This window comes from Salmo salar, chromosome 15, assembly GCF_965601325.2.
Source record: "Salmo salar chromosome 15, fSalSal1, whole genome shotgun sequence".
NCBI lineage: Eukaryota > Metazoa > Chordata > Actinopteri > Salmoniformes > Salmonidae > Salmo > Salmo salar.
The window spans coordinates 91,560,627-91,585,195 of NC_138305.1; the positions used below are offsets into that span (position 1 = coordinate 91,560,627).

Consider the following 24,569-nt stretch of genomic DNA (forward strand, 5'->3'; position numbering starts at 1 on the left):
TGTATACAAATACCTATTATTTGTTTACCTAACCGGAGCGCACTCCCCATTACCACACACACTCTCACGTGCGGAAGATTAACTCTGATTCTCATAATTACAGGTTGCTTTTTCCTCTTGAATAAACAACATTACTTTTCCAATAAGACTACATTATAGTGTTTTCTTCTCTTTTCTGTAAATGGCTTAGGTATGTAAACCATTGCGTGAGGCTGAATTTGAGCATAGAGAAGCATTTGAGAGATCTAGTATCGACGAGTAGGGATTGGACTCCATTTAGCAAGAGCAACGTTAGCTTGAACACGGAAAATACGTACCGGGTGAAACTGAGTTTTTCATACGTCTGCTGATCATGAATAGGCAAGGTAAGTCGGTTGCATTTAATTTACTAAGTCTAGATTGTTCAATTGTTTAATTACCAACTGACATCCTACTCAGAATCACGCGGCGAGATACAATACTTTATATTAGACTACCTAGCCTCTACTGCTATGCGTGATTGGCCACACGCAATGTTATTGTTAGATCTACAGGTAGCCATATAATTCATTACCATGGACAGCGCACTGGGCGAAAATGAGTACAACGTACTGGGTCAACAGGGTGGCTGGCCTACATGATGTAGCTACACATTTGTTCAGGACATTTTCAGCCTGTCCTTGTAACGTGGCGTTCATGACTAGACTACATTAATGTATTATTTACTTCATGAAGATGATTTACTTCATGAAGATGAACTGTATGTTTGAATGGCCAGTAGCTACTGTAATTAATGTCAACAACTGATCAAAAATGTATGCCCAAGCATCTATGGTTTGCATTTCAGACAGTAACATCTATACTCTTTTAAAAGGTTGCAGTGGGGAGAATGTTTCACCAAGGAACATTTCCATTGGAATATCAAGAAATGGTCTGACTAACGGTCTATCAGAGGAGGATGAGGATGATTTAAAGATGGAGCTAGCAAAGGTATTATTCTCTCTGTGTCTGTCCAACGTTGCCATTTTGTCCCATTCTTTATGTTGTCAAACATTGTCTTACTCATGTATGATGAATGTGTCTCTTAGGATAATACTTTGTAAAGATTTGATTTAGTATTGTACCCAAATTAATGGAAAAAGACAAGTAATAGAATAATTTCCAATCCAATTATTATTACCTCTGGTTCCTTGAAGGTAAACCTTTCTGTCATTTTGTTCTGCTCAGACAGAGGATGAGATGCAGACATTGCGGCAGGTGCTCTTGGCCAAAGAGAAATATGTGGTGGACATCAAGAGGCAGCTGGGTATGGGCCCCTTCAGTGAGATTAAACAGAACATGTCCAAAGGCTGGCATGAAGTCCAAACCTCCAACATGTAAGTACTTCCTGTGAGATGCCATCATGATGTCACGCTGCTTCAACCACCTATACACCATCACCACCACCAGAAAAATGTCTTAGAGTAACCTGAGGTATTAGAAAGAGCTTGACAATAATACATCAGATATAGCATCAGAATAGTATCAGAATTGAAGGCATTCCAAAACTGTGAATAGATTTCAAACTAATGAAGAGCCTTTGCAAATGAACCAGGGAGGTTTTGACTCTGACCTAATGTGAGTAAAAGTTGGGCAAAGGTCAAACAACAACCATGCCTGCCAAAGCAGCTATTGTAGCTATTATTATTTCTGGCAGAATGTTGTGGAAAAGCATGCAACGACTGGACCCTGTTTTAGCCTGGCGGGATAATTGCTGGGTACTCCTGAAAGGCACACTCATGTTCGGTACTTAGTGTTCTCCAAGATGATAATCTACCTCTGTTTTTACAGATATCTGACCGCCTCAGCTACTCTGGAGGACATCAGCCAATCTAACGCGTGAGTGGTTAATATGTTTACATCCTTCATATGCATTATATCATATAATACAACATAAAGGTCCATATGTTGATTTAACCAAGATGGGGTTTTCCAAAAGTGTTGTTGTTCTCACATGTCAACTAACAAGTAATATGTGGGGACAGCTGATGGGATTTTAAGGTCAACTAGGATCAGATGCCTGTTAATAGCCTGTCTAATAGCCTGTCTTAACACTGGCAGTAGCATTAACACAACAGGTTATGGCTGGCCTGGCCAGGGAGGAAGCACTTCACTTGGTGAAAACAGAGGGGGTGGGGGTATCTGGCTATTTGCACTAGGACGGGCGTGAAGATGATGTACGAAAAATGTATGCACTCACTACTGTAAGTCACTCCGGATAAGAGCGTCTGCTAAATAACTCAAATGTAAATGTCCATCCATGCTCACTCCATTTGTCCAGCTGCTGCTGTTGCTGCACGGAGCTCGTCACTGTGACGTTGTCTCAGAGATTTCCCTTTTTGTTGTTCCAATTCTAAACCTACTTTAAGGAATGTGAGGATGTGGTCGATATATGAATAGAATACCACTTATTGGGTACTTGAACACAGTACCTCAGTGACATCTTGATTGTGAATTGCCCTTTTCAACAATAAAAAAAAACTCCTGGCACTTCATATAGTCAACACTCTCTCCCTCTCTGTGTTTCTAGGTATAAGATGACCCATGACACTATTTCTCATGCAGGACAGATCAGCACTGCTGCCATGTCCACAATGGGTGTGGCCATCACTAGGAGACTGGGAGAAATGAGGTACCCTCAGCCTTCCCTTGACTCTTTTATTATCCTCCCATACATCCTCCCATTCTTTCCACTTCCTTTACCACCTCTAAAACTCATCTGTCCACCATTGGGGCCACCCTTCATATTCATCATCTCTTTTCTTAATCCGTTAAATTATCCATCCATCTTTTTAATCCAGCTAAATACTGTATATTCAGCTATTTTCATGCAGTTCATCTTCACAGGACACATTTGTTGAGGACAAAGGTTTCTTCTTGCGGACCTGTTTATGAATGCCAGGAAGAAAACAACAGCCTTAATCCAATCAGATCAGCCTGTCTTAGTTGGCAACAATATCTGTTTATCTACTGTACTGTTCCTACAAAGCCTTTAAATGGAGCCTGTGTAAAGGGTAGCTACCGATGTGATGCAACCCCCCCCCCCCCCCCCCCCCCCCACACACACACACACACACACACACACACACACACACACACACTCATACAGCGCACTGCCAATTTACACCTCCATGTGGCCTCTTGATTACTGTATCTGACCCATCTCTCTATCCCCATCTCTTTCCTGTGACGCTGCACACTTACCGGATAGAGCACTGCCTTTGCCAAGCCCACCTCGGTAAGGATAGTAGGAGTGCCTTGGCCTCCAGTCTACTGCACCAGATTGTCTCACCTCTGAAGCTTTGTGATGATGAAACATCTTGTTGCATTAGCTTTAGCCAGGCTCCTCAGCCCTGCAATACTATATTACCTTAGACCTGAGTGAACTACCTAAAATAACTAATTAAATCTAACTAACTAACTACTGAGTGAAGTGTTGCATTCGTTTAGACCTGAGTGAACTGCTGATAGATGCATGTTAATGTTGCTGACCTTTCACCCTTCACCTAATTAAGCTGCTACTGATATTATCTATTGTTCTTGCTCACATGCTGCACTATTGTAGGCCTGTCCTACCACATGCTGTACTGCTGCAGGCCTGCCCTACTACATGCTGTACTGCTGTAGACCTGCCCCACTACATGCTGTACTGCTGTAGGCCTGCCCTGCTACATGCTGTACTGCTGTAGACCTGCCCTACTACATGCTGTACTGCTGTAGACCTGCCCCACTACATGCTGTACTGCTGTAGGCCTGCCCCACTACATGCTGTACTGCTGTAGGCCTGCCCTACTACATGCTGTACTGCTGTAGGCCTACCCTACTACATGCTGTACTGCTGTAGGCCTGTCCTACCACATGCTGTAGGTCTGCCCTACTACATGCTGTACTGCTGTAGGCCTGTCCTACCACATGCTCTACTGCTGTAGGCATGCCCTACTACATGCTGTACTGCTGTAGGCCTGTCCTACCACATGCTGTACTGCTGTAGGTCTGCCCTACTACATGCTGTACTGCTGTAGGCCTGTCCTACTACATGCTGTACTGCTCTTACTCATCTCTCTTTGTCTCTCTTTCTGCTCTCTGAAACACCAGCCCCTCCTTGGGCCACTCCATCAGTGTGCCTGCTATGAGTATGAGGTAAGACACTGGGCACGCCTGTTTCACTCTCTGACATCCCTGAAATTCTGCACTACTACTACTTCCTGCAGTACCTCCATAGGCGGTGGATGACATTTGAATGATATTAACCTCGTCCCCTGGCTAATTGCGAACAGCGCTTGGGGAGGAAGACTCTGGTGAACGAGATTAGAATTACATTAATGCTGCAATTAAAAAAAGTTTAATTTAAAGTTACATTTAGTTTGATTTACTTTCAGTGAATCGTTTAACCTGAAATGGTACTGTACCTCAAAGTGATTTCCATTGTTTTAGAGATAATTTATCTTTCTGCCTTAGACATTCCAATACATTCAAGTCCTTTGAAGACATGGTGGGAAGCGTGAAGGTTAGTGTCTGTGTTCTCTCACAATCACAAACAAACACAAAGAACAGAAAATACTGTATTGTCTCGTCTTTGATATTCAATTCCTCATCTCTCTACTGTTTCCTGTCTCTCACACAGAACAAGGTGTCTGGGAGTCGAGGGAATGATGGAAATGTCTCTGGGTTTGGCAGAAGCCCATCTCAGAACAGTGGTTCCTTCTAACATAATCCACCTAATTTTCCCTCTTCCATCTGTAATCTTACTACAGTATACTCCCTTAATCACTTTCACCTGATGTCATTGTCCACACTACCCCATCAGACATTAAACATTTTGTAGGATGTTGATGAATGAATAAATGACCAAATACAGTTTCTATGGATTCCGTGTGGGCTATGCAGAGATATTTAACTTTTTTGTTGTTGTTGGAGTGGGGTGGGAGAGATTTAAAATGTCATACTGTGAATTGAATGTCATCAAGGTACAAATGTTTTTCTACAATTTTATAGAATGTAGCTTTAGTTGTGAGATAGGAGTAATGCATTTTGTATATCTTTGTCAGTGTTGGTTCCAACCATTCATTCATTTAAAATGTTAAATAGTATTTCCAATATCCAGATATTTATATTGTCCTGTTGATTGAAGGAAAATAGTACTGTTAGCTTATTTCCTGCTACTGCATTCTAAGAACATAACAATCCCAAATGTACAGTGAAGTATTTTTGTACTTTGAGAATTTTTTATTAAAACGTATTAGATGTGGTCTGGTCTCATGTGTAATGATTTTGGATAACATAACTTACGGTTAGCATAACGAGATACATAAACGTGATTATTGCTGTTTCACAGTGACAGTCATTTTTGTAAAATGAAAATGAGTTCCCTGACCGGGAATCGAACCCGGGCCGCGGCGGTGAGAGCGCCGAATCCTAACCACTAGACCACCAGGGAAGGCTCAAAACGATGAATACAATATCGTTTTTTACCTTGAACATCCGAAGATATTAGGACCAATTGTTACACTAGTCTGATTCCAATCATCTTACAAACACTGAAAATAAAAATTATGATAAGGACATCATGGCATATGTTCTGCTAGAGTTATGATTCATTCCTAAATGCAAAATTCCACGCCATAGCTAGAAAACCAAATTAAAACAGTGAATCAGAACTTTCACTGCGTTAAAGTTCGCTGACTTATGCTCAGTTCTTCGTGTTGTTTATTGTTTCCACAGAATTGACGTGGCAAGGGCATTGCAACCAATGATTGTGATATCATTGATTGCAACGCATATTTGTGCTTGCCTTGCCTGGTGCGAACGCTGTATAAAAGTGCCCTGTCCACGCCCATGAGCAGCTCGTCCAGTAGGCGTCATATCCTCCACTGTATAAAGCTACCTGCTTTTCGCTTTTCAGTAGCCTGCCTATTCCTACACGAACCACACCATAAAGACCTTGAAGGGTCCTTTCAGAGAATATACCCACAAATAGGCAATAATAGTCCTTTAGTGTAATTCACTGATCTTTGCCAACCGACCCTCATCCTCAATCCTTTGTTGTTTTTCAGCATCACCAACGCCAAATAAAAAGGTAAGATTGATTTGATTGCTTTTAGATTAAGGCAAACAATATGGTCCTCTGACTATGCCATCTTCAATGTCAATTGTATAACCTATATTGTCTAATAATGGACAATGTGTTTTCCAGCCTATATATTGACCTATTAAAGAAAGAGCTATGGTACTAAATTATAGATATATATTTTTACCTGGCACAAATCATTACAAATGCACATTTCACATTGTCTTTAATAATGTAATTTGCATCTACATTTTATCTGGATGGTCTGTTGTTTATCATGCACCTGCCGGTGCCACTGTCTATTGTGCTGCACGTGAGGTTAAATTGTATTTCTGCTGGCATGGTCTTTGCTCCCCAGGATCCTTGGGACTTCCCTACTCTAACCCTAACCCTTACCCTAACCATAACCTAACCTTAACCCTTACCTTAACCATTTTACATTTCAACTTCAATAGGGTAGGGACATCCCAAGGAACCTGGGATAGCACAGACCCTGTTGGCATGAATCAAATCACATTTTATTGGTCTGTACATATACTTTGCAGATGTAATCTCAGGTGCAGCGAAACGCTTATGTTTCTACCTCCAACAGTGCACTAATACCTAACAATATACACACATACAAAAAATATCAGAATGAGCAATGTCGGAGTCCGGAATATAAATATATATGTATATACAGTATGGACAGTATATACAGTTTGGACAGTATATGAATATAAAAGGTGTGTACAGCAGTAGTTATAAGGGTTGAGCCTTGACTAGAATACAGTAAAACAGTATGAATATAATGTGTAATGCAGATGCACATTCACACACATCTAATGTGCCCCACAGCAGTAAACATTTATTTCAACTTTATTTTTCCACTGTGTGAAGGGAATTGGTTTATCCTTGAGATGTTTTTTTTGCAACCGCCTACGTAGCACAGACGAGAATTAGGCTGGCAATCCCCAGCCATCTGGACTAGAGCTTCTGTCCTGTTTGGACCGGTTTGGACATGATAGAACTGACTTAGCATTGAACATGTAATCATGAGATTGCTTCTCAGTAAACTATTCACTTTTGCTTATAGTAATGTAGTTTGGTTAAAATCACATTTTTGGCATGTTTCATTCCACTGCAGTGTTTGAGATGTCAGTGTGAGTGTTTACCACAGTTGAACTGTTGGCAACCTTTCTCTTAGAAAAAGGTTTTTGATTCCTCTATAGTCCTGCTTACTGCTAATTCTGTTTTTCGAGTGGCTTAGTCAGTACCTTAGAGGTCCTGTAGCGGCTAGCCCCAGTGTTGAGGCCTGCCACGCACCTAGCCGGTGCACAGCACTCTGTTTCCTGGCTAGGTTCCCGGAAGTTGGGACATTATACCTGCAAACCCGGCCGCGCACTGTCCCGTTATTTTCAGAACATGGTAGACAATATTATTTGGCTCATCCCAGTATCACTTGCCTCTGCTTGCAAGGTTCCTGTTTCCACACTCGTAATAACCCATTCTTTTCTCTCTCCTTTCCTCTCTCTCCCTAAGGTTTCCCATCTTCCATCTTTGAGCGTTTTTGAAGGAAAGGTCGAAGAAAATGGCAGCAATTCCATCTACCGGCTCTCTCATCGCCACCCATGATTACTACAGAAGGCGCATAGGATCCACCTCTAGCAACAGCTCTTGTGGCAGTTCTGAGTACGCTGGCGAAGTCATTCCACACCCCCCAGGTACAGATGATCAGATAACTGCAACAGTGCCTCTGAAATGGCACCCTATTCTCTATATAGTGCACTACTTTCGACCAGGGCCCTTGGGGCTCTGGTCAAATGTAGTGCACTATGTAAGGAATAGGGTGCCATTTCAGACAACTCTCACTCTGACAAATGCCTTTAATTAGGAACATATCCTCTATCTCTCCGTGCAACTTGATCTGACCAGGTTCCTAATCTTCCTTTTGTATTATTCTTCTCAGGTCTGCAGAGACAGGACTCTGGTCACTGGTGGTCTTCTTTCTTCTTTGCAAACAAACAGAACCAGCCTGGCAGCATGGTTGGATCTGAACAGAAGTGAGTTCACTAACCTAAGAGTCACATAAATGGATCACATCCATGCATGGTTTAAATGTTGTGCTTGATTTCTCCTTTCTTTGTAAAATGTCTAATTTTGAGTAACCAGTTGTTAGGCCTAATTGTAGCCATGTACCTCTGTCTAAACAATATTTCCCTCTTGTTGCAGGAGTGGAACATACACGGTGAACAACGGTCAGGTGACTTGTATTGCCAGGGAGATGGTGTTGAAGAGGCAGCTCAGTGAAAGCAGCGACTCTGGGAAGATGGAACATGGGAGCCCACCACCCTCCTAATTCCTTCTCAACACCCAACATCCCACTCCTCACCACCCCATGGAGATGGAGGCAGCGGAGACTACTTTTTTTTTACCTTTTAGTGACGGAGGCTGCTTTTCCTCCCTCTTTGTTTATAAATAATATATTCTATCTTTTTATAATTAAAGACTAAAAAAGCCAAACAAAATGTTTTTTCCCCCAGTGTCTGTCTGATATCATGCTTTTTGCTGTTAAATAAATCAAAGTATTTAATACTTTTTTTCTTGAATTGTATTAAATAAGTCCCTAAATATTTTATTTGATAAATTTTTTGTTAATATTTTAGTTTATTTAAAGTTTACACACAGAAAAGATTAGGGCAGAAATTGCTCTCTAGTTATTTCCCCTGATTAGCCTAGTTAGTGAGAAAGTGTAGTTTATAATAACTTACTTTCTATAACAAGAGTGAATATTCCTATAACTCATAGCCACTATATTGAACATATGAAGTGTCCATGGCTCTGATGATCGGGGATAGACAGACTTTAGAAGGAGCAGTTCTGTCATCCACAATATGTAACCCGATAACAATCCTGAGAACTCCATTGTCAGGTTTGTTCATGTCATTACTGATGTGTAGTATCTGTATTACAACATGCTGCCAGCCAGTGTTGATGTACTTGCTGAATGGAATGAACCCGGTTAGGCTGCAATGTGATTAGCAACAGCTAATTGATAAAGACGATGGCTTATATAATACATTACACCTGTTCTGTTCTGAAATATAGATCAAGCACCTGTGGAACATTCTGCGTTACTGCGGTCATTCACATTGTTTCGCACAATCTCTTGGGGATAAAAGTGAATGTCAACTATATTTTTGATACAGTCTTTCTATGATCTCAACATATTGGCATGGTGGAGTCAACACTTAATTATATCAACAAGGATGCAATAAAATACACTTTCAGGATTGTTCATTAAAGCACGGAGTTAATGGGAAGAGTTCACTAGCTTTACACTGACTGAAGTCATCAACAATGTTTACTCCCAGTTACTGTAGTTAACCATTTAATTGAACCTACTGTATAGTTACACAAGTTATTCTCATTGATATGAAATCTATTTACCAAAAGAGACCTGTAGACATGGCTCGTACATACAGGCTACATATAGTTGAAGTCAGAAGTTTACATACACCTTAGCCAAATACATTTAAACTCAGTTTTTCACAATTCCTGACATTTAATCCCTGTCTTAGGTCAGTTAGGATCACCACTTTATTTTAAGAATGTGAAATGTCAGAATAATAGTAGAGAGAATGATTTATTTCAGCTTTTATTTCTTTCATCACATTCCCAGTGGGTCAGAAGTTTACATACACTCAATTAGTATTTGGTAGCATTGCCTTTAAATTATTTAACTTGGGTCAAACATTTCGGGTAGGCTTCCACAAACTTCCCACAACATGCAACTTGCAAGCCTCCCCCTTTTTCCTCCAAATATCATGATGATCATTATGGCCAAACAGTTCTATTTTTGTTTCATGAGACCAGGGGACATTTCCCCAAAAAGTACGATCTTTGTCCCCATGTGCAGTTGCAAACCGTAGTCTGGCTTTTTTATAGCGGTTTTGGAGCAGTGGCTTCTTCCTTGTTGAGTGGCCTTTCAGGTTATGTCGATATAGGACTCGTTTTACTGTGGATATAGATACATTTGTACCTCTTTCCTCCAGCATCTTCACAAGGTCCTTTGCTGTTGTTCTGGGATTGATTTGCACTTTTCGCACCAAAGTACGTTCATTTCTAGGAGACAGAACGCGTCTCCTTCCTGAGCGGTATGATGGGTGCGTGGTCCCATGGTGTTTATACTTGCGTACTATTGTTTGTACAGATGAACGTGGTACCTTCAGGTGTTTGGAAATTGCTCCCAAATATGAACCAGACTTGTGGAGGTCTACAATTTTTTTCTGAGGTCTTTGTTGATTTCTTTTGATTTTCCCATGATGTCAAGCAAAGAGGCACTGAGTTTGAAGGTAGGCCCTGAAATACATCCACAGGTACACCTCCAATTGACTCAAATGATGTCAATTCTCTCACGTCACCCCGCTCCTCCGCTCTCTCCACTGGCTTCCAGTTGAAGCTCGCATCCGCTACAAGACCATGGTGCTTGCCTACGGAGCTGTGAGGGGAACGGCACCTCCGTACCTTCAGGCTCTGATCAGGCCCTACACCCAAACAAGGGCACTGCGTTCATCCACCTCTGGCCTGCTCGCCTCCCTACCTCTGAGGAAGCACAGTTCCCGCTCAGCCCAGTCAAAACTGTTCGCTGCTCTGGCACCCCAATGGTGGAACAAGCTCCCTCACGACGCCAGGACAGCGGAGTCAATCACCACCTTCCGGAGACACCTGAAACCCCACCTCTTTAAGGAATACCTAGGATAGGATAAAGTAATCCTTCTAACCCCCCCCCCTTAAAAGATTTAGATGCACTATTGTAAAGTGGTTGTTCCACTGGATATCATAAGGTGAATGCACCAATTTGTAAGTCGCTCTGGATAAGAGCGTCTGCTAAATTACTTAAATGTAAATGTAAATGAGCTTATCAGAAGCTTCTAAAGCCATGACATTTTTCTGGAATTTTCCAAGCTGTTTAAAGGCACAGTCAACTTAGTGTATGTAAACTTCTGGCCCACTGGAATTGTGATACAGTGAATTATATGTGAAATAATCTGTCTGTAAACAATTGTTGGAAAAATGAATTGTGTCATGCACAAAGTAGACGTCCTAACCGACTTGCCAAAACTATAGCTTGTTAACAAGAAATTTGTGGAGGGGTTGAAAAACAAGTTTTAACGACTCCAACCTAAGTGTATGTAAACTTCCTACTTCAACTGTATATACATGTTACATGTTGTGACATAGCCTGCAGTACATGTCGTGATGCACAGTGTGATATGTATAGCACCAAATAGTTATTGCGGTCACTTAAGCATTTCATTTATGCATGGAAGATATTCTGTGCGCATGCACAATACACTTTCATGTTCTTGCCATGCTGACAGATCTATAACTGGAGAGGAATCAACAATCTGTCAACATTGGAGTTGATAGAGCAGGTGCATGTGTCTTGAACCGGATTAACCAACACCAAATCTGTGTACAAATATACACAATCTCCAAAAAAGAGTAGTTGTTTTGTTTTGCAGACTGAGCGTGAAACTAAACAGAAAAAAATACGGTTTGAGAAGCCACTGTACAACCGGGAGAGCTTTAAGAACAGAATCTTGAACTTATCTTACTCAGCCACTGGATCACAGGAAATGAACATAACAGGCCAGAAAAACAGTAGGAGCAATCCTTATTAACAGTTTAAAACGGGTTCAAAAACAATAACCTGGAACAAAACTAAACATGTGACTGACAAAGATTGTTCAGAGCACCTGACCTGTGTCAATGTGTGATTTAAAGACTAAGCACCTGAATACCATTGCCTCAACAAACACCATAACCTTCAACAAATACACTCAACGCCCCCTTCCCCCTGCCCTCCCTGTTGCTGTTCCTGACTTAGCATTTCTAATTATATTCCAGTCTCTAAATCTGGCACACCTACAGACATGGGAATCTCGCATCCAGCACACGCATGGTCCGAGCATGTGCTGTGACTGGCACTCCTTATTTTACCTCAGAGGACAGAGGATATTGTAGGTTACCCTGCTCAAAGTTTAGGGGAGCACAGTAGGTGAGAAAGAAAGAGAGGGGGGGGTCGAGAGATAGAGAGACACAAATATCACTTTCACTACCGTATGAAAGGGCAAGAGGTAAAGACAAACCGACAGAGAAACAGACATTACGTAAAGTGGGTAAAAGGTGAGTGGGTTCAGATGTCATTTTTATATGTGGTCTCAGGTTGGGCCTTGTGTGGCAGCAGGCCCGGTAGTCCCGGATAGACAGTCCCTCATCATGGGCTCAGTGATATAAGGGGAATCTGGGGCAAACCTATAGCAGCTGCCTGGCCAAGTCTGAGCTGTGACCCACTAAATCAAATCAAATCAAATGTATTTATATAGCCCGTCTTACATCAGCTGATATCTCAAAGTGCTGTACAGAAACCCAGCCTAAAACCCCAAACAGCAAGCAATGCAGGTGTAGAAGCACGGTGGCTAGGAAAAACTCCCTAGAAAGGCAAAAACCTAGGAAGAAACCTAGAGAGGAACCAGGCTATGAGGGGTGGCCAGTCCTCTTCTGGCTGTGCCGGGTGGAGATTATAACAGCACATGGCCTAGATGTTCAAATGTTCATAAATGACCAGCATTGTCAAATAATAATAATCATAGTAGTTGTCGAGGGTGCAACAAGTCAGTAACACAAGAGTAAGTGTCAGTTGGCTTGTTCATAGCCGATCTTTGAGAGTATCTCTACCGCTCCTGCTGTCTCTAGAGAGTTAAAAACAGCAGGTCTGGGACAGGTAGCACGTCCGGTGAATAGGTCAGGGTTCCAGCAGGTCTGGGACAACAGGTCTGGGACAGGTAGCACGTCCGGTGAACAGGTCAGGGTTCCATAGCTGCAGTAGATCTAGCTGCACTAGATCTACTGAGCTAGAATGCAGCCTCCAAACTTTCACAGTAGAGTTGGGAGGTGGAGGAATGGAGGGGATGTGGGATGACGGGGTTCTCCACATCACACAGAATATTACAGTAACATGGACTCTATTAGGAGTGGGACACAGCGTTAATATTACTCTGGTTGGGTGTTTTTTGTATTTTTTATGAATTATTTGTGTACTTGTTTGACATTTTACTGCATATTTAGAAGCTAGTAACATAAGCATTTTGCTACACCCGCTGTAACATCTGCTAAACTGTGTATGTAACAAATAAATGTTGATATGATTTGTTTGGGTTAGGGTTAAGGTTGAACTGGGATGTAGACATGAAGCTAGGGTTAGAATTAGGGTTGAGATGAGTGTTAGGTTGAACTGGGATGTAGACATGAAGCTAGGGTTAGAGTTAGGGGTGAGATTAGTGTTAGGTTGAACTGGGATGTAGACATAAAGCTAGGGTTAGAGTTAGGGTTGAGATTAGTGTTAGGTTGAACTGGGATGTAGACATGAAGCTAGGGTTAGAGTTAGGGGTGAGATTAGTGTTAGGTTGAACTGGGATGTAGACATAAAGCTAGGGTTAGAGTTAGGGTTGAGATTAGTGTTAGGTTGAACTGGGCTGTAGACATGAAGCTAGGGTTAGAGTTAGGGTTGAGATTAGTGTTAGGTTGAACTGGGATGTAGACATGAAGCTTGGGTTAGAGTTAGGGTTGAGGTGAGTGTTAGGATGGAACTGGGATGTGGACATGAAGCTAGGGTAAGGGTTAGGGTTAGGTTTAAGGCTAAAGCCAAGGCCAAGGTCAGGATGTTCTCCCCTTTAACCCTTTAAACAGAATAAACCAGTAACCTATAAGTATTATGAGTAGGAAAGAACATTGTTTGTATCACTGTCTCAGTTGGTTTGTGGTTAGGGCCACCAATTTCTGAACGCAGCGAGAATGTGTACACACTGGGATCATGTATTGAGTATTTTCACGTGTCCCAATGTGAAATTCCAACATAAACACAGAGATCCCGGAAGTGACTGATGATTGATAAGCTCAGTTACGTCTTTACGCAACAACAACAGAGGGCTCCTGGCAGTAAACTACCACTCAGGTCACCTCCACACGTTTCTGGGAAACTCAGAAGCATAAAGTTATAAAGAATGAACTCTGGAGAATAAGTTGCGTAATACAAATAGTAAGTTAGTGTTATAACGCTATAATAATATGTTTATAAGAATAGGTTTATAAGAATATGCACGTTACAGTTATGATTCAGTTATAATGCAACCCCAATCAGCATCAGAGGTCTGATAAATTGCTGCATGTGAAACATGGTAGAGGTAAATCCAGCCCATGCTTCTGGTACCTTCTCGCCAGGTCAAGACAGGACCAAGTTCTCCCTCCAACTAGATGCTTGGTCCATTTCCGTGCCCTGATTGTGAAATAGCTTTTGCTCTTTGATCCTAGCCATACATGTAACCGTAGGCAGCCAGAAACATGGAACCTATTCGTTCAAACCCTCTACTCAGTCGCCATTAAATGTAAATACTTCTTTAATTAGGCCATTGCTCAGGACCCCATTTGAACTGAAGAGGCCTGTGAAATGAAGTCATTTTCTAATTTAAATGAAAGATTGAAAGATTGAAAGATAAATGAAAGATTGCATTTTAGGGAAATAGTATTGACATTATTTCTTCACATGATGCCGAATACTCTCAGTTCTTTGGAATAGCTACACCTGATAATAACTTTACACACACTAACTTAGTCAATTGCAAAGAGATTGTCCACTTGGACTGAGGTAATTCACTCAAACACACAGGCTATTAGCAGATGCTGTATGTATGGGCACACTTAAAACATCTGTGAAGCTCATAAGAAATCACACAAATCTGCAGTCAGTGCTGTTACTGTCAATTGGCCATTGTTCTATGCTGCGCCCTCGTGGCTGTTATTGGTTTATTGCTGAAGTTTAAATGGACTGGACTTTCAGTCTCCCTGCTGCTGCTTTCTGTCTCGTTGCTGAACTCCTGTGGACTTAGGCTGTCACTACGGTTCTTTGCATAGTGGTACACGGTCAGAAGACCTTCCCCAAAGCAGAGAGACATTTACTCTGTTCCCTCGTTCTCAGGTGTTGTTTGATGCTTTGCATCTTAAGACCTCATCATTCTACTGGCTTCCAGAGCCGGATGGACTGGAAATGCTGCATAATTATCTCTACACGACAGATTAAGTATACACATTTTAAACATATTTGAGGCCTTGGAAGGAGACAGTGAATAATTATGTACTTCAACTCATTTAAAAAAAAAAGTGATTGGCAAGGCAAACGTAAATGTGACAGAGTATGGACAAATCTTTAGAGCTGTGTTGGAGTCAGTAGATATAGGCACATTCAGGAGGTGCAGCAGCTCAGATAGTGACATTGAAAATGATTATGTACAGCTGCATCCGTAACCTGGTCATTCTGTGGTTACTATATACAGTATCTATATAAGGAGGATGAAGGCCTCACCATGGCAACAGGGCACATCTATCCACAAGGTTACTCCATCTTTCCAACTCTATCTCTCCATAGCCGTCTCTCCATCTCTCTCAAACATTGTCTGCACTACATTCCCAATCCAATAAATTAATCAAAGTAGCCAAGTTTCGGTTTTATTCAGTTACTGACATCTCTGAAGAGAAGCTTGCAATTCTGCTGTTGGTAACCAACATTTTTTACCGTAGCGTTGACGTTACACTCAAAAAGCGCTATTTCAAAACAAGAACAAGTCCCTCATCATTAGTGATATGTAAGAGGCAGTGAATATCCCGCCTGGGCGGCTTTGCATGAAACAAACAGATGAAAATGCTTCTGCCTTTTCTTTTGTCTTTTTAGTCGCTTCACATATATTAATTAATATTTATACCTATAAACACTTTTCAAAAAAATCTAAATATTCAGTCACATGTACTGGAAAAAGCTCCACTTTTAAATCACAATGATAAATGTACAAAACAATAATAAACGTTTCATATAAATGTTATGGTAACAGGTAGAGAGACTTTACTGTCATCAGTAAATATCATAATGGAACAAAAATAAACTCAGAGATTCAGCGTTTCCTGAGGTTCTTGTGTTCCCCCTTGAGGACCAGGAGAGGGGAATGGCTTTTACATCACATCACTGAGGAGCTGTTACGAGAGGTCAAAGTGTACCTTATAACAACCAGGGAATGTGATCACAATAGAATCATCATAGAATGAGTGGCTACCATTGCGTTTTAACTACTGTAATCCTCCTACCATTATATTATGTTGCTCAGTGATTGAGTTACATGCTAATGAATCCATTTGACACCACCCGCCAGGAGCTTGTTAAAACACGGCTATTCAGAAGGGAAAAGGTGGCTGGGTTATCTGCAATCATTCAATAGGAATCTGTGTATCATTATGCTACTGATAAATCTCAGACAGAGGTAGGCTATTCATGGTGGACTTTGAACTGGCATGACGCTCACTCTCACTCCTGAATCCCTAAAGAGTCTGATGCTATCAGCCATCACCAGATACCAACCCCAACCTGGTTGTCTTAGTCTAGCCTCACTTCGACCATGTGAATGTCACCTGACCACCTTTCAAAGCAGTCACATCTGTCTGCATTTGATATAATGCACTAAAGACATGTCTGAGCAAATATAAACAGGAAGGGTAGGTGAGAAAATACCATGGACAAAAATGTAAAGTATTTGGAAAAATCTGTACATGTAAACATCACACTTTCACTGAGTCCCCAAAAAAAACAGAAAGAAAAAATACAAAGCTTCACATTGGTATACAGTACATTACAACCCCCTGCACAGAACTACAGTCTCTGGCCATTGCAGGAGAAGTAACAAATAAAATCATATCAAGAACAATAGAAGTTTTACAGAGCACCACCAACTGTTAAAACAGGCAAGGGTTGAACTTGAAACCAGAACCGTGCTGTACACCACAGAAAAATGATTTAAGTTTAAAATGTTTCTTTTACAACTTTTTGTACAGCTATACATATATCTGACCACATCAGCAATCCACAAGTTACTAGGGCTTTTACGCTACATTTTTATAAAACATCTATACATTAAATTGTCCTGCCAATGCAACGATAAATCCACTGGAATAAAATATGTCTACAGATGGTTGTGTTTCATTGGTCACAGTAACTGCAGCACACACATGAAATGTAGCTCGTAGTCTTAAGACAAATTGAGAAGAGACCCTTTTCTGGACACACAAAGAAAAGTGATGCGTTAGTCAGAAACGTGAATTTAGATCAACCCGGCATCAATAACATAATGTGTATCTGCATTGTGATATGTTGTTGTCTAACCTAGGTATCTTAAGATGAATGCACTAATTGTAAGTCGTTCTGGATAAGAGCATCTGCTAAATGACTAAAATGTCAATTTAAGTGTAGATGGCAAATTACTGATGGCTGTTGGAGCTTATGGCTGGCCAAAAGTAAAAAAGGGGCAAAGTGAAGGAGACATGGAAGACATTTGAGTGTATCGGGACAGAGCCCTACCCACTGGGCACAGATGTCAATTCGACATCTATTCCACGTTGGTTCAACATAATTTCATTGAAATGACATGGAAACAACATTGATTCAGCCAGTGTGTGCCCCAGTGGGTACACTCTTAAAAAAAAGGCTTCCAAAATGGTTCTTCGGCTGTCCCCATAGGAGAAACCTTTTTGGTTCCAGGTAGATCTTTTTGGGGTTCCATGTAGAACCCTCTGGGGAAAAGGTTCTACATAGAACCCAATAGGGTTCTACCCTGGAACCATAAATGATTCTTCAAAGGATTCTCGTACAGTATGTTCTGGATAGCTATACCTACACTCTTTGAAAAAAAGGTGCTATCAAGTTGATTAATCCAAATGAGTCTATTCAAATGAACTTTTTACCTGCATTCAAATGTGTACACACGCCTGAGCCCCCATGATTTTTCAAAATAACAGTTTCTAAAGCCTGACTAGTCTAGCTAAAATAACATTTCTGAAGTCTGATGCGTGCAAAATATAATTCTCTTTTAAAACAGCACTTTTCTTGTGTTGCTAGTAAAAATTCAGATTGAAGTTATTTAGTTAAGACTGTGAGATTGGCTGATTCTTGCATGAGCCTTGCCATGTACTTTAAAACCCAATATTGTGCATTTTAATAATGATTTCCACAATAAGTTATCCATAAGATGATCAGCTTAGTGGACAAAAATCATCTACATTTAAATCGATACAGAAATCCAAACTAAAAAGTAAAACACACACTCATATCAGCTCTCATCATTGACCACCATGATCAACCCATTGTCAGGCATGTGTATCTTAAATGTGTAAATTCATATGTGAATCAAGTATGATCGTTCTGTAACAATGTCCGGTTACAAATATATACCATGTTATTTTATCCTGAGCTGTAAAGTGCTTCCAAACTTGCAATAGATTATACATTTGAAATATAATAAAGAAGTCAAATTATGTCATGGATGGTGACCATAAATAAATTACAGATTATTTTGTGCATGTCATTTTAGACTGACCTGTTCTTGGAATGATCATCATCACAGCAATGTAGTAGATATATGTGCTGCTGACATCATTTATTATAAATTACAATTAAATGTATTCCTCTGTTATATGAATTATCTGACAAATCTACAGTACATTCGGAAAGTATTCAGACCCTTTCCCTTTTTCCACATTTCGTTACGTTACAGCCTTATTCTAAAATGGATGAAATAAAACATGTTCCTCATCAGTCTACACACAATACTAAATAATGACAAAGCGAAAACAGGTATTTTGACATTTTAGCACATTTAAAAAAACAAAACAGAAATACCTTATTTACATAAGTATTCAGACCCTTTGCTATGAGACTAGAAATTGAGCTCAGGTGCATCCTGTTTCCATTGATCATCCTTGAGAGGTTTCTACAACTTCATTGGAGTCCACCTGTGGTAAATTCAATTGATTGGACATGATTTGGAAAGGCACACACCTGTCTGTATAAGGTCCCACAGTTGACAGTGCATGTCAGAGCAAAAACAAAGCCATGAGGTCGAAGGAATTGTAAGTAGAGCTCAGAGACAGGATTGTGTCGAGGCACAGATCTGGGGAAGGGTACCAAAAATGTCTACAGGATTGAAGGTCCCTAAGAACACAGTGGCCTCCATCATTCTTAAATGGAAGAAGTTTGAAACCACCAAGACTCTTCCTAGAGCTGGCCACCCGGCCAAACTGAGCAATCGGGGGAGAAAGGCCTTGGTCAGGTAGGTGACCTAGAACTCGATGGTCACTCTGATAGAGCTCCAGAGTTCCTCTGTGGAGATGGGAGAACCTTCCAGAAGGACAGCCATCTCTGCAACACTCCACCAATCAGGCCTTTATGTTAACCACTCCTCAATAAAAGGCACATGACAGCCCACTTGGAGTTTGCCAAAAGGCACCTAAAGGACTCTGACCATTAGAAACAAGATTCTCTGGTCTGATGAAACGTAGATTGAACTCTTTGGCCTAAATTCCAAGCATCACATCTGGATGAAACCTTGCACAATCCCTCCGGTGAAGCATGGTGGTGGCAGCATCATGCTGTGGGGATGTTTTTCAGTGGCAGGAACTGGGACACTAGTCAGGATCGAAGGAAAGATAAACAGAGAAAAATACAGAGAGATCCTTGATGAAAACCTGCTCCAGAACGCTCAGGACCTCAGACTGGGGCGACGTTTTACCTTTCAACAGGACAACGACCCTAAGCACACAGCCAACACAACAAAGGAGTGGCTTCGAGACAAGTCTCTAAATGTCCTTGAGTGGTCTAGCCAGAACCCAGACTTGAACCAGATTGAACATCTCTGGAGAGACCTGAAAATAGCTGTGCAGCGATGCTCCCCATCCACCCTGACAGAGCTTGAGAGGATCTGCAGAGAAGAATGGGAGAAACTCCCCAAATACAGGTGTCACGTCCTGACCAGCAGAGGGAGCAATTGTATTCGTTTTGGTCAGGACGTGGCAGGGTTTTTGTGTGTGTTAAATGTTGTGTTGGTGATTGGACTCCCAATTGAAGGCAGGTGTGTTGAGTTGCCTTTGATTGGGAGTCCTATATAGTAGTGTGTGTTTTTCTTTGGGGTTGTGGGTAGTTGTTCTTGCATTGCGTTTTGTGTGCCTGCAAGACTGTTCCTGTCGTGTGTATTGTTTTTGTCCGGTGGATGCTTTACTCTTTTTTTGAATTAAAATATGAGTATCCACATTCCCGCTGCGCCTTGGTCCATTTTTGAAGACAGCTGTTACAGAACTACCCACCACCAAAGGACCAAGCAGCGGAGGAGGAAGGAGCCACAGGAGTACAGCACAAGGGACTGGACATGGGAGGACATCCTGGACGGCAAGGGAGCCTACACTTGGGAAGAGATCCTGGCCGGAAGGGATCGCCTCCCATGGGAACAGGTGGAGGCACTCAGGAGAGTGGAGGCAGCAGGACAGAAGAACCAACGGCAGCGGTATGAGGGAACACGGCTGGGTAGGAAGCCCGAGAGGCACCCCTAAGAATTTTTTTGGGGGGGGCACACGGGTAGTTTGGCTAGGCCAAGGAAGTGCCGTAAGCCAGCTACCCGTGATCACATGGAGGAGCGTATGAGGTGGAGGACGCCATGTTTCGCTGAGGTGCGCACTATCTTGCCTATACGCACGCACAGCCCAGTCCGCCCTGTACCAGCACCCCGCATGTGCCAGGGCGAGGTGAGCATCGAGCCGGAAGGGGCGATGCCAACCCTGCGCTCAAGACCGCCAGTGCGCCTCTACGGTCCGGTGTTTCCCGCTATACGCACTAGCATGGAGGTGCGTGTCTCCAGGCTGGCACGTCCAGTACCAGCCCCACGCATCAGGCGTCTAGTGCGTCAGCCCAGCCTCGCCAGTCAGGAGTCGCCAGAGCTGCCCGCCAGTCAGGAGTCACCAGAGCTGCCCGCCAGTCAAGAGTCGCCAGAGCTGCCCGCCAGTCAAGAGTCGCCAGAGCTTCCCGCCAGTCAAGAGTCGCCAGAGCTGCCCGCCAGTCAAGAGTCGCCAGAGCTGCCCGCCAGTCAAGAGTCGCCAGAGCTGCCCGCCAGTCAAGACTCGCCAGAGCCGCCCGCTAGTCAGGAGCTGCCAGAGCCGCCCGACTGCCCGGAGCTGCCAGAGCGGCCCGACTGCCCGGAGCTGCCAGAGAGGCCCGACTGCCCGGAGCTGCCAGAGCGGCCCGACTGCCCGGAGCTGCCAGAGTGGCCCGACTGCCCGGATCAGTTAGAGTGGCCCGACTGCCCGGATCAGTTAGAGTGGCCCGCCTGCCCGGATCTGCCAGGGTGCCCCGCCTGTCCTCCGGCCCAGCCCGAGTGGCCCTCCTGTCCTCCGGGCCAGCCCGAGTGGCCCGCCTGTCCTCCGGTCCAGCCCGAGTGGCCCGCCCGTCCTCCGGCCCAGCCCGAGTGGCCCGCCTGTCCTCCGGCCCAGCCCGAGTGGCCCGCCTGTCCTCCGGTCCAGCCCGAGTGGCCCGCATGTCCTCCGGCCCAGCCAGAGTGGTCCGTCTGCCAGGGTCAGCCTGAGTGGCCCGTCTGCCCGGCGCAGCTATCGACGCCACCGAAGTGGGCGACGCCGAAGGTGGAGCGAGGTCCACGTCCTGCACCTGAGCCACCTCCAGGAAAGGTGGGTTGGGGAGGGAGGGTGTAGCACAGTGCCGTCGTTGACGGCAGCCACCCTCCCTTCCCTCCCTTATTGTTTAGGGGTTATTGTTTATGGGTTTTGTTGGGGTATTGGGGATTTTTTTGTGTTTTCTTTTTTAAGGTGCATTCCGGGGTCTGCACCTTGAGGGGGGGTACTGTCACGTCCTGACCAGCAGAGGGAGCAATTGTATTAGTTTTGGTCAGGACGTGGCAGGGTTTTTGTGTGTGTTAAGTGTTGTGTTGGTGATTGGACTCCCAATTGAAGGCAGGTGTGTTGAGTTGCCTTTGATTGGGAGTCCTATATCGTAGTGTGTGTTTTTCTTTGGGGTTGTGGGTAGTTGTTCTTGCATTGCGTTTTGTGTGCCTGCAAGACTGTTCCTGTCGTGTATTGTTTTTGTCCGGTGGATGCTTTACTCTTTTTTTGAATTAAAATATGAGTATCCACATTCCCGCTGCGCCTTGGTCCATTTTTGAAGACAGCTGTTACAACAGGTGTGCCAAGCTTGTAGCGTCATACCCAAGAAGACTTGAGGCTGTAATCGCTGCCAAAGGTGCTTCAACAAAGTACTGAGTAAAGGGTCTGAATACTTATGTAAATTTCAGTTTTTAATATGTAATAAATTAAATGTTTTTTACTTTGCCATTATGGGGTATTGAGTGTAGATTGATGAGGGAAAAAAACGATGTAATACATTTTAGAAAAAGGCTGTACCGTAACAAAATGTGGAAAAGTCAAGGGGTACGAATACTTTCTTAATGCACTGGTTGACTACTTAAATAATATTTTGTCTTTGTTTGGAATGTTTAAGTGTACAGAGCAATTTTTTTACTAAAGAGCTTTGAAAGGGCAACTCCCCTTCACTTACACAACAAACAGAAATAATTCCAACTTTTACCAACAATAAAACGACCACTTAGGACAGAGTGCTCAAATGACTGGCCTGTCAAAGTATGTTGATAGAGAGGATGTTACGGCTACAGTACTCTGTGCTGCTCTCACATACAGTACACACACCATAGCAAGGAACTTGAGTAAACTGTGATGCCATCAAACATGATCAAGATTGTCTTTTGCTTCTTTTTTAAACAGTGTATTTTATGTCATAATTTCTGCTAATGAGAAATGCAAAGACCGGTAAGAAAAAGGAGTTGAGGTGGAGAGAATATGGTGGGATTTTGAGGGAAATCTTTTTCTATAGCAGACCAACAGCCGTTACAAGGAGCACAATGCATTCACCATACATTTCCATGACACGACAATGTGACGTTCATGAGACAAAGTTTATGACACAACCATATGCTGTTCATATCTGACTGACTTAAACCAACACAAACTGTTAGTCTCTGAAATAATCTCAAATTACTTAACAAAGGTTCATTGACCTCAAGTCTACTATCATTGTATATCAGGTCCTCTGTCCTATTCACACCTGTCTGATTGGTGCCAGTCAATGAAAGGCCTCTATGAGGTTCCAGATAAAGAAGAGCATCGTTCAGAACAGACAACAATGACGCTACAGTGCTGCCATGAGACATACTTTCTTTTTACACAGCATTCCTGATTGACAAATTACGTTACTGCTCCCAGCGGAGCCTGACAAAATATTATGGGATGTTTGTGGTAAATCTGCTATCTCTGGGGAATGTTTTACAGGTTAGCTCATCATGCGGAGACTAAAAGCATGAGGAGGTAGAGGTACGCTAAGAAGACCTCCCTTTGCACAAAGTCCCACAAAAAGACTGAGTATGTGGAAATTGGATTGCATTTACTGAGTATTTTCCATATTGCACCCTGTTACACACTTTTCCCAGAAGCATTAACCTTTTGCCTACGATCCAAAGCCGGTAGGTTTGGACACATTACAGTACTTTACCCTACAGGTTTAACATCCCCCTTTTCTATGATCACACTTTGCATACCTAAACCTTCAAACTTCAAAAACTACTGTTGAGGTTAACAGAGCAGTGGCATAATGCCAAATCTGAAGCAGCAATTCATGTTTGACAAATACCTCCTCAGTTTAGAAAGAAAATCCATGGAAGGAGGTGACTTTGCGGTGTTTCTGGGGGTATGAATGAAGTGGGTGAGGAGTAGGTTTGTTATGGGAATGTAAAAAGCTAACTGGACGCTAAGATTAGTGTGAATGTATGGATTGTATATTTCTGTAAATTGTCTGTGTTCCTGTGACCATATATCTATTATCTACTATCTGTATGGCCCAATTGTGCGATGCAGTTTTACTCCTAGTCTTTACTTTGACACTTTACTCAGTTAAACTCTTAATTAAGTGTCTGTCTGTCTGAATGTGTGTGACTGAGGGTGATAGTACAGACAGACAGCCTGGGGAGACGGGTCTTGGCACGGCATAGTTCGTCCGGTCTGGCCTGGTTATGGTTCAGTTCTGCTGCAGGATCAGGTTCTCCAGCTCGTCTGCAGAACGGAGCAGGAAGGCGGCAGACTCTCGGTACCCGGCGATGAGCTGCCTCACCGCTGTGACCTCAGGGGGGCTGAGCTGAGCCGAGGCACCTCCCCCACCTCCACCGTGACCACTGTGACTGTTAGAACTGGAGGAAGAGGATGTGGGAGCCACAGACTTCATACTGAGATCAGTGGGACCTGGAGAGAGAAATGATAGTGTACTTTAAGTGTGATAACCCCATACAGTAAAGAAAGCACAAGATTACTGGGTCATAATTTATTAGATTAGTCCATCTGTAGATGCTCTACAGATGGTCATACTGTCAACAAACTAGCTGTTGCTAAGCAACTGCTTCCTAAGGTTAGGGTAAGGTTTAGAAAAACATTAGGGTGAGGGTTAAGGTTAGAGTTAGGGCAGGGTTAGGGTAAGGGTTAAATTTAGGGTTAGCATAAGGGTTAAGGT

General features: G+C 42.8%; 3 protein-coding genes and 1 non-coding gene across 4 annotated transcripts in view; 2 read left to right on the forward strand and 2 right to left on the reverse strand.

Annotated features, from left to right (window-relative positions):
• The first annotated feature begins 227 nt into the window (after positions 1-227).
• Positions 228-4,826, forward strand: LOC106572500 (tumor protein D54). The gene is made up of 9 exons (XM_014146731.3): positions 228-365; positions 854-969; positions 1,207-1,355; positions 1,810-1,857; positions 2,549-2,650; positions 3,230-3,256; positions 4,114-4,158; positions 4,477-4,525; positions 4,643-4,826. Exons 1-9 carry the CDS (start codon positions 353-355, stop codon positions 4,724-4,726), a joined length of 633 nt encoding a protein of 210 aa, XP_014002206.1. The 5' UTR covers positions 228-352; the 3' UTR covers positions 4,727-4,826.
• A 557-nt stretch (positions 4,827-5,383) lies between these two features.
• trnae-cuc (transfer RNA glutamic acid (anticodon CUC)) lies at positions 5,384-5,455 on the reverse strand. Its single transcript has one exon. It is a non-coding gene; the product is annotated as a tRNA-Glu (tRNA).
• A 466-nt stretch (positions 5,456-5,921) lies between these two features.
• ppdpfa (pancreatic progenitor cell differentiation and proliferation factor a) lies at positions 5,922-8,659 on the forward strand. Its single transcript, XM_014146672.3, has 4 exons — positions 5,922-6,094; positions 7,607-7,788; positions 8,034-8,127; positions 8,297-8,659. The coding sequence occupies exons 2-4, from the start codon at positions 7,656-7,658 to the stop codon at positions 8,421-8,423; spliced, it is 354 nt and encodes a 117-aa protein (XP_014002147.1). The 5' UTR covers positions 5,922-6,094; positions 7,607-7,655; the 3' UTR covers positions 8,424-8,659.
• Positions 8,660-15,615: 6,956 nt separating this feature from the next.
• LOC106572463 (nucleolar protein 4-like) overlaps positions 15,616-24,569 on the reverse strand; it is a 60,530-nt gene continuing 51,576 nt past the window's right edge. The window contains exon 11 of the mRNA XM_014146673.3: positions 15,616-24,304. Within this exon, the coding sequence (XP_014002148.2) occupies positions 24,084-24,304 (221 nt within the window). The 3' untranslated portion in view covers positions 15,616-24,083. The remainder of the gene's footprint in view (positions 24,305-24,569) is intronic.

What these genes read in the sequence shown, in the direction of transcription:
- LOC106572500 (XM_014146731.3), top strand. An exon ending in TAAAGATGGAGCTAGCAAAG is followed by an intron (nt 970 to 1,206) that starts GTATTATTCTCT and finishes TGTTCTGCTCAG; the next exon opens with ACAGAGGATGAGATGCAGAC. An exon ending in GTGCCTGCTATGAGTATGAG is followed by an intron (nt 4,159 to 4,476) that starts GTAAGACACTGG and finishes TTTCTGCCTTAG; the next exon opens with ACATTCCAATACATTCAAGT.
- ppdpfa (XM_014146672.3), top strand. Translation starts at nt 7,656, where the DNA reads ATGGCAGCAATTCCATCTACCGGCTCTCTCATCGCCACCCATGATTAC. An exon ending in AGTCATTCCACACCCCCCAG is followed by an intron (nt 7,789 to 8,033) that starts GTACAGATGATC and finishes TATTCTTCTCAG; the next exon opens with GTCTGCAGAGACAGGACTCT. An exon ending in ATGGTTGGATCTGAACAGAA is followed by an intron (nt 8,128 to 8,296) that starts GTGAGTTCACTA and finishes CTCTTGTTGCAG; the next exon opens with GAGTGGAACATACACGGTGA.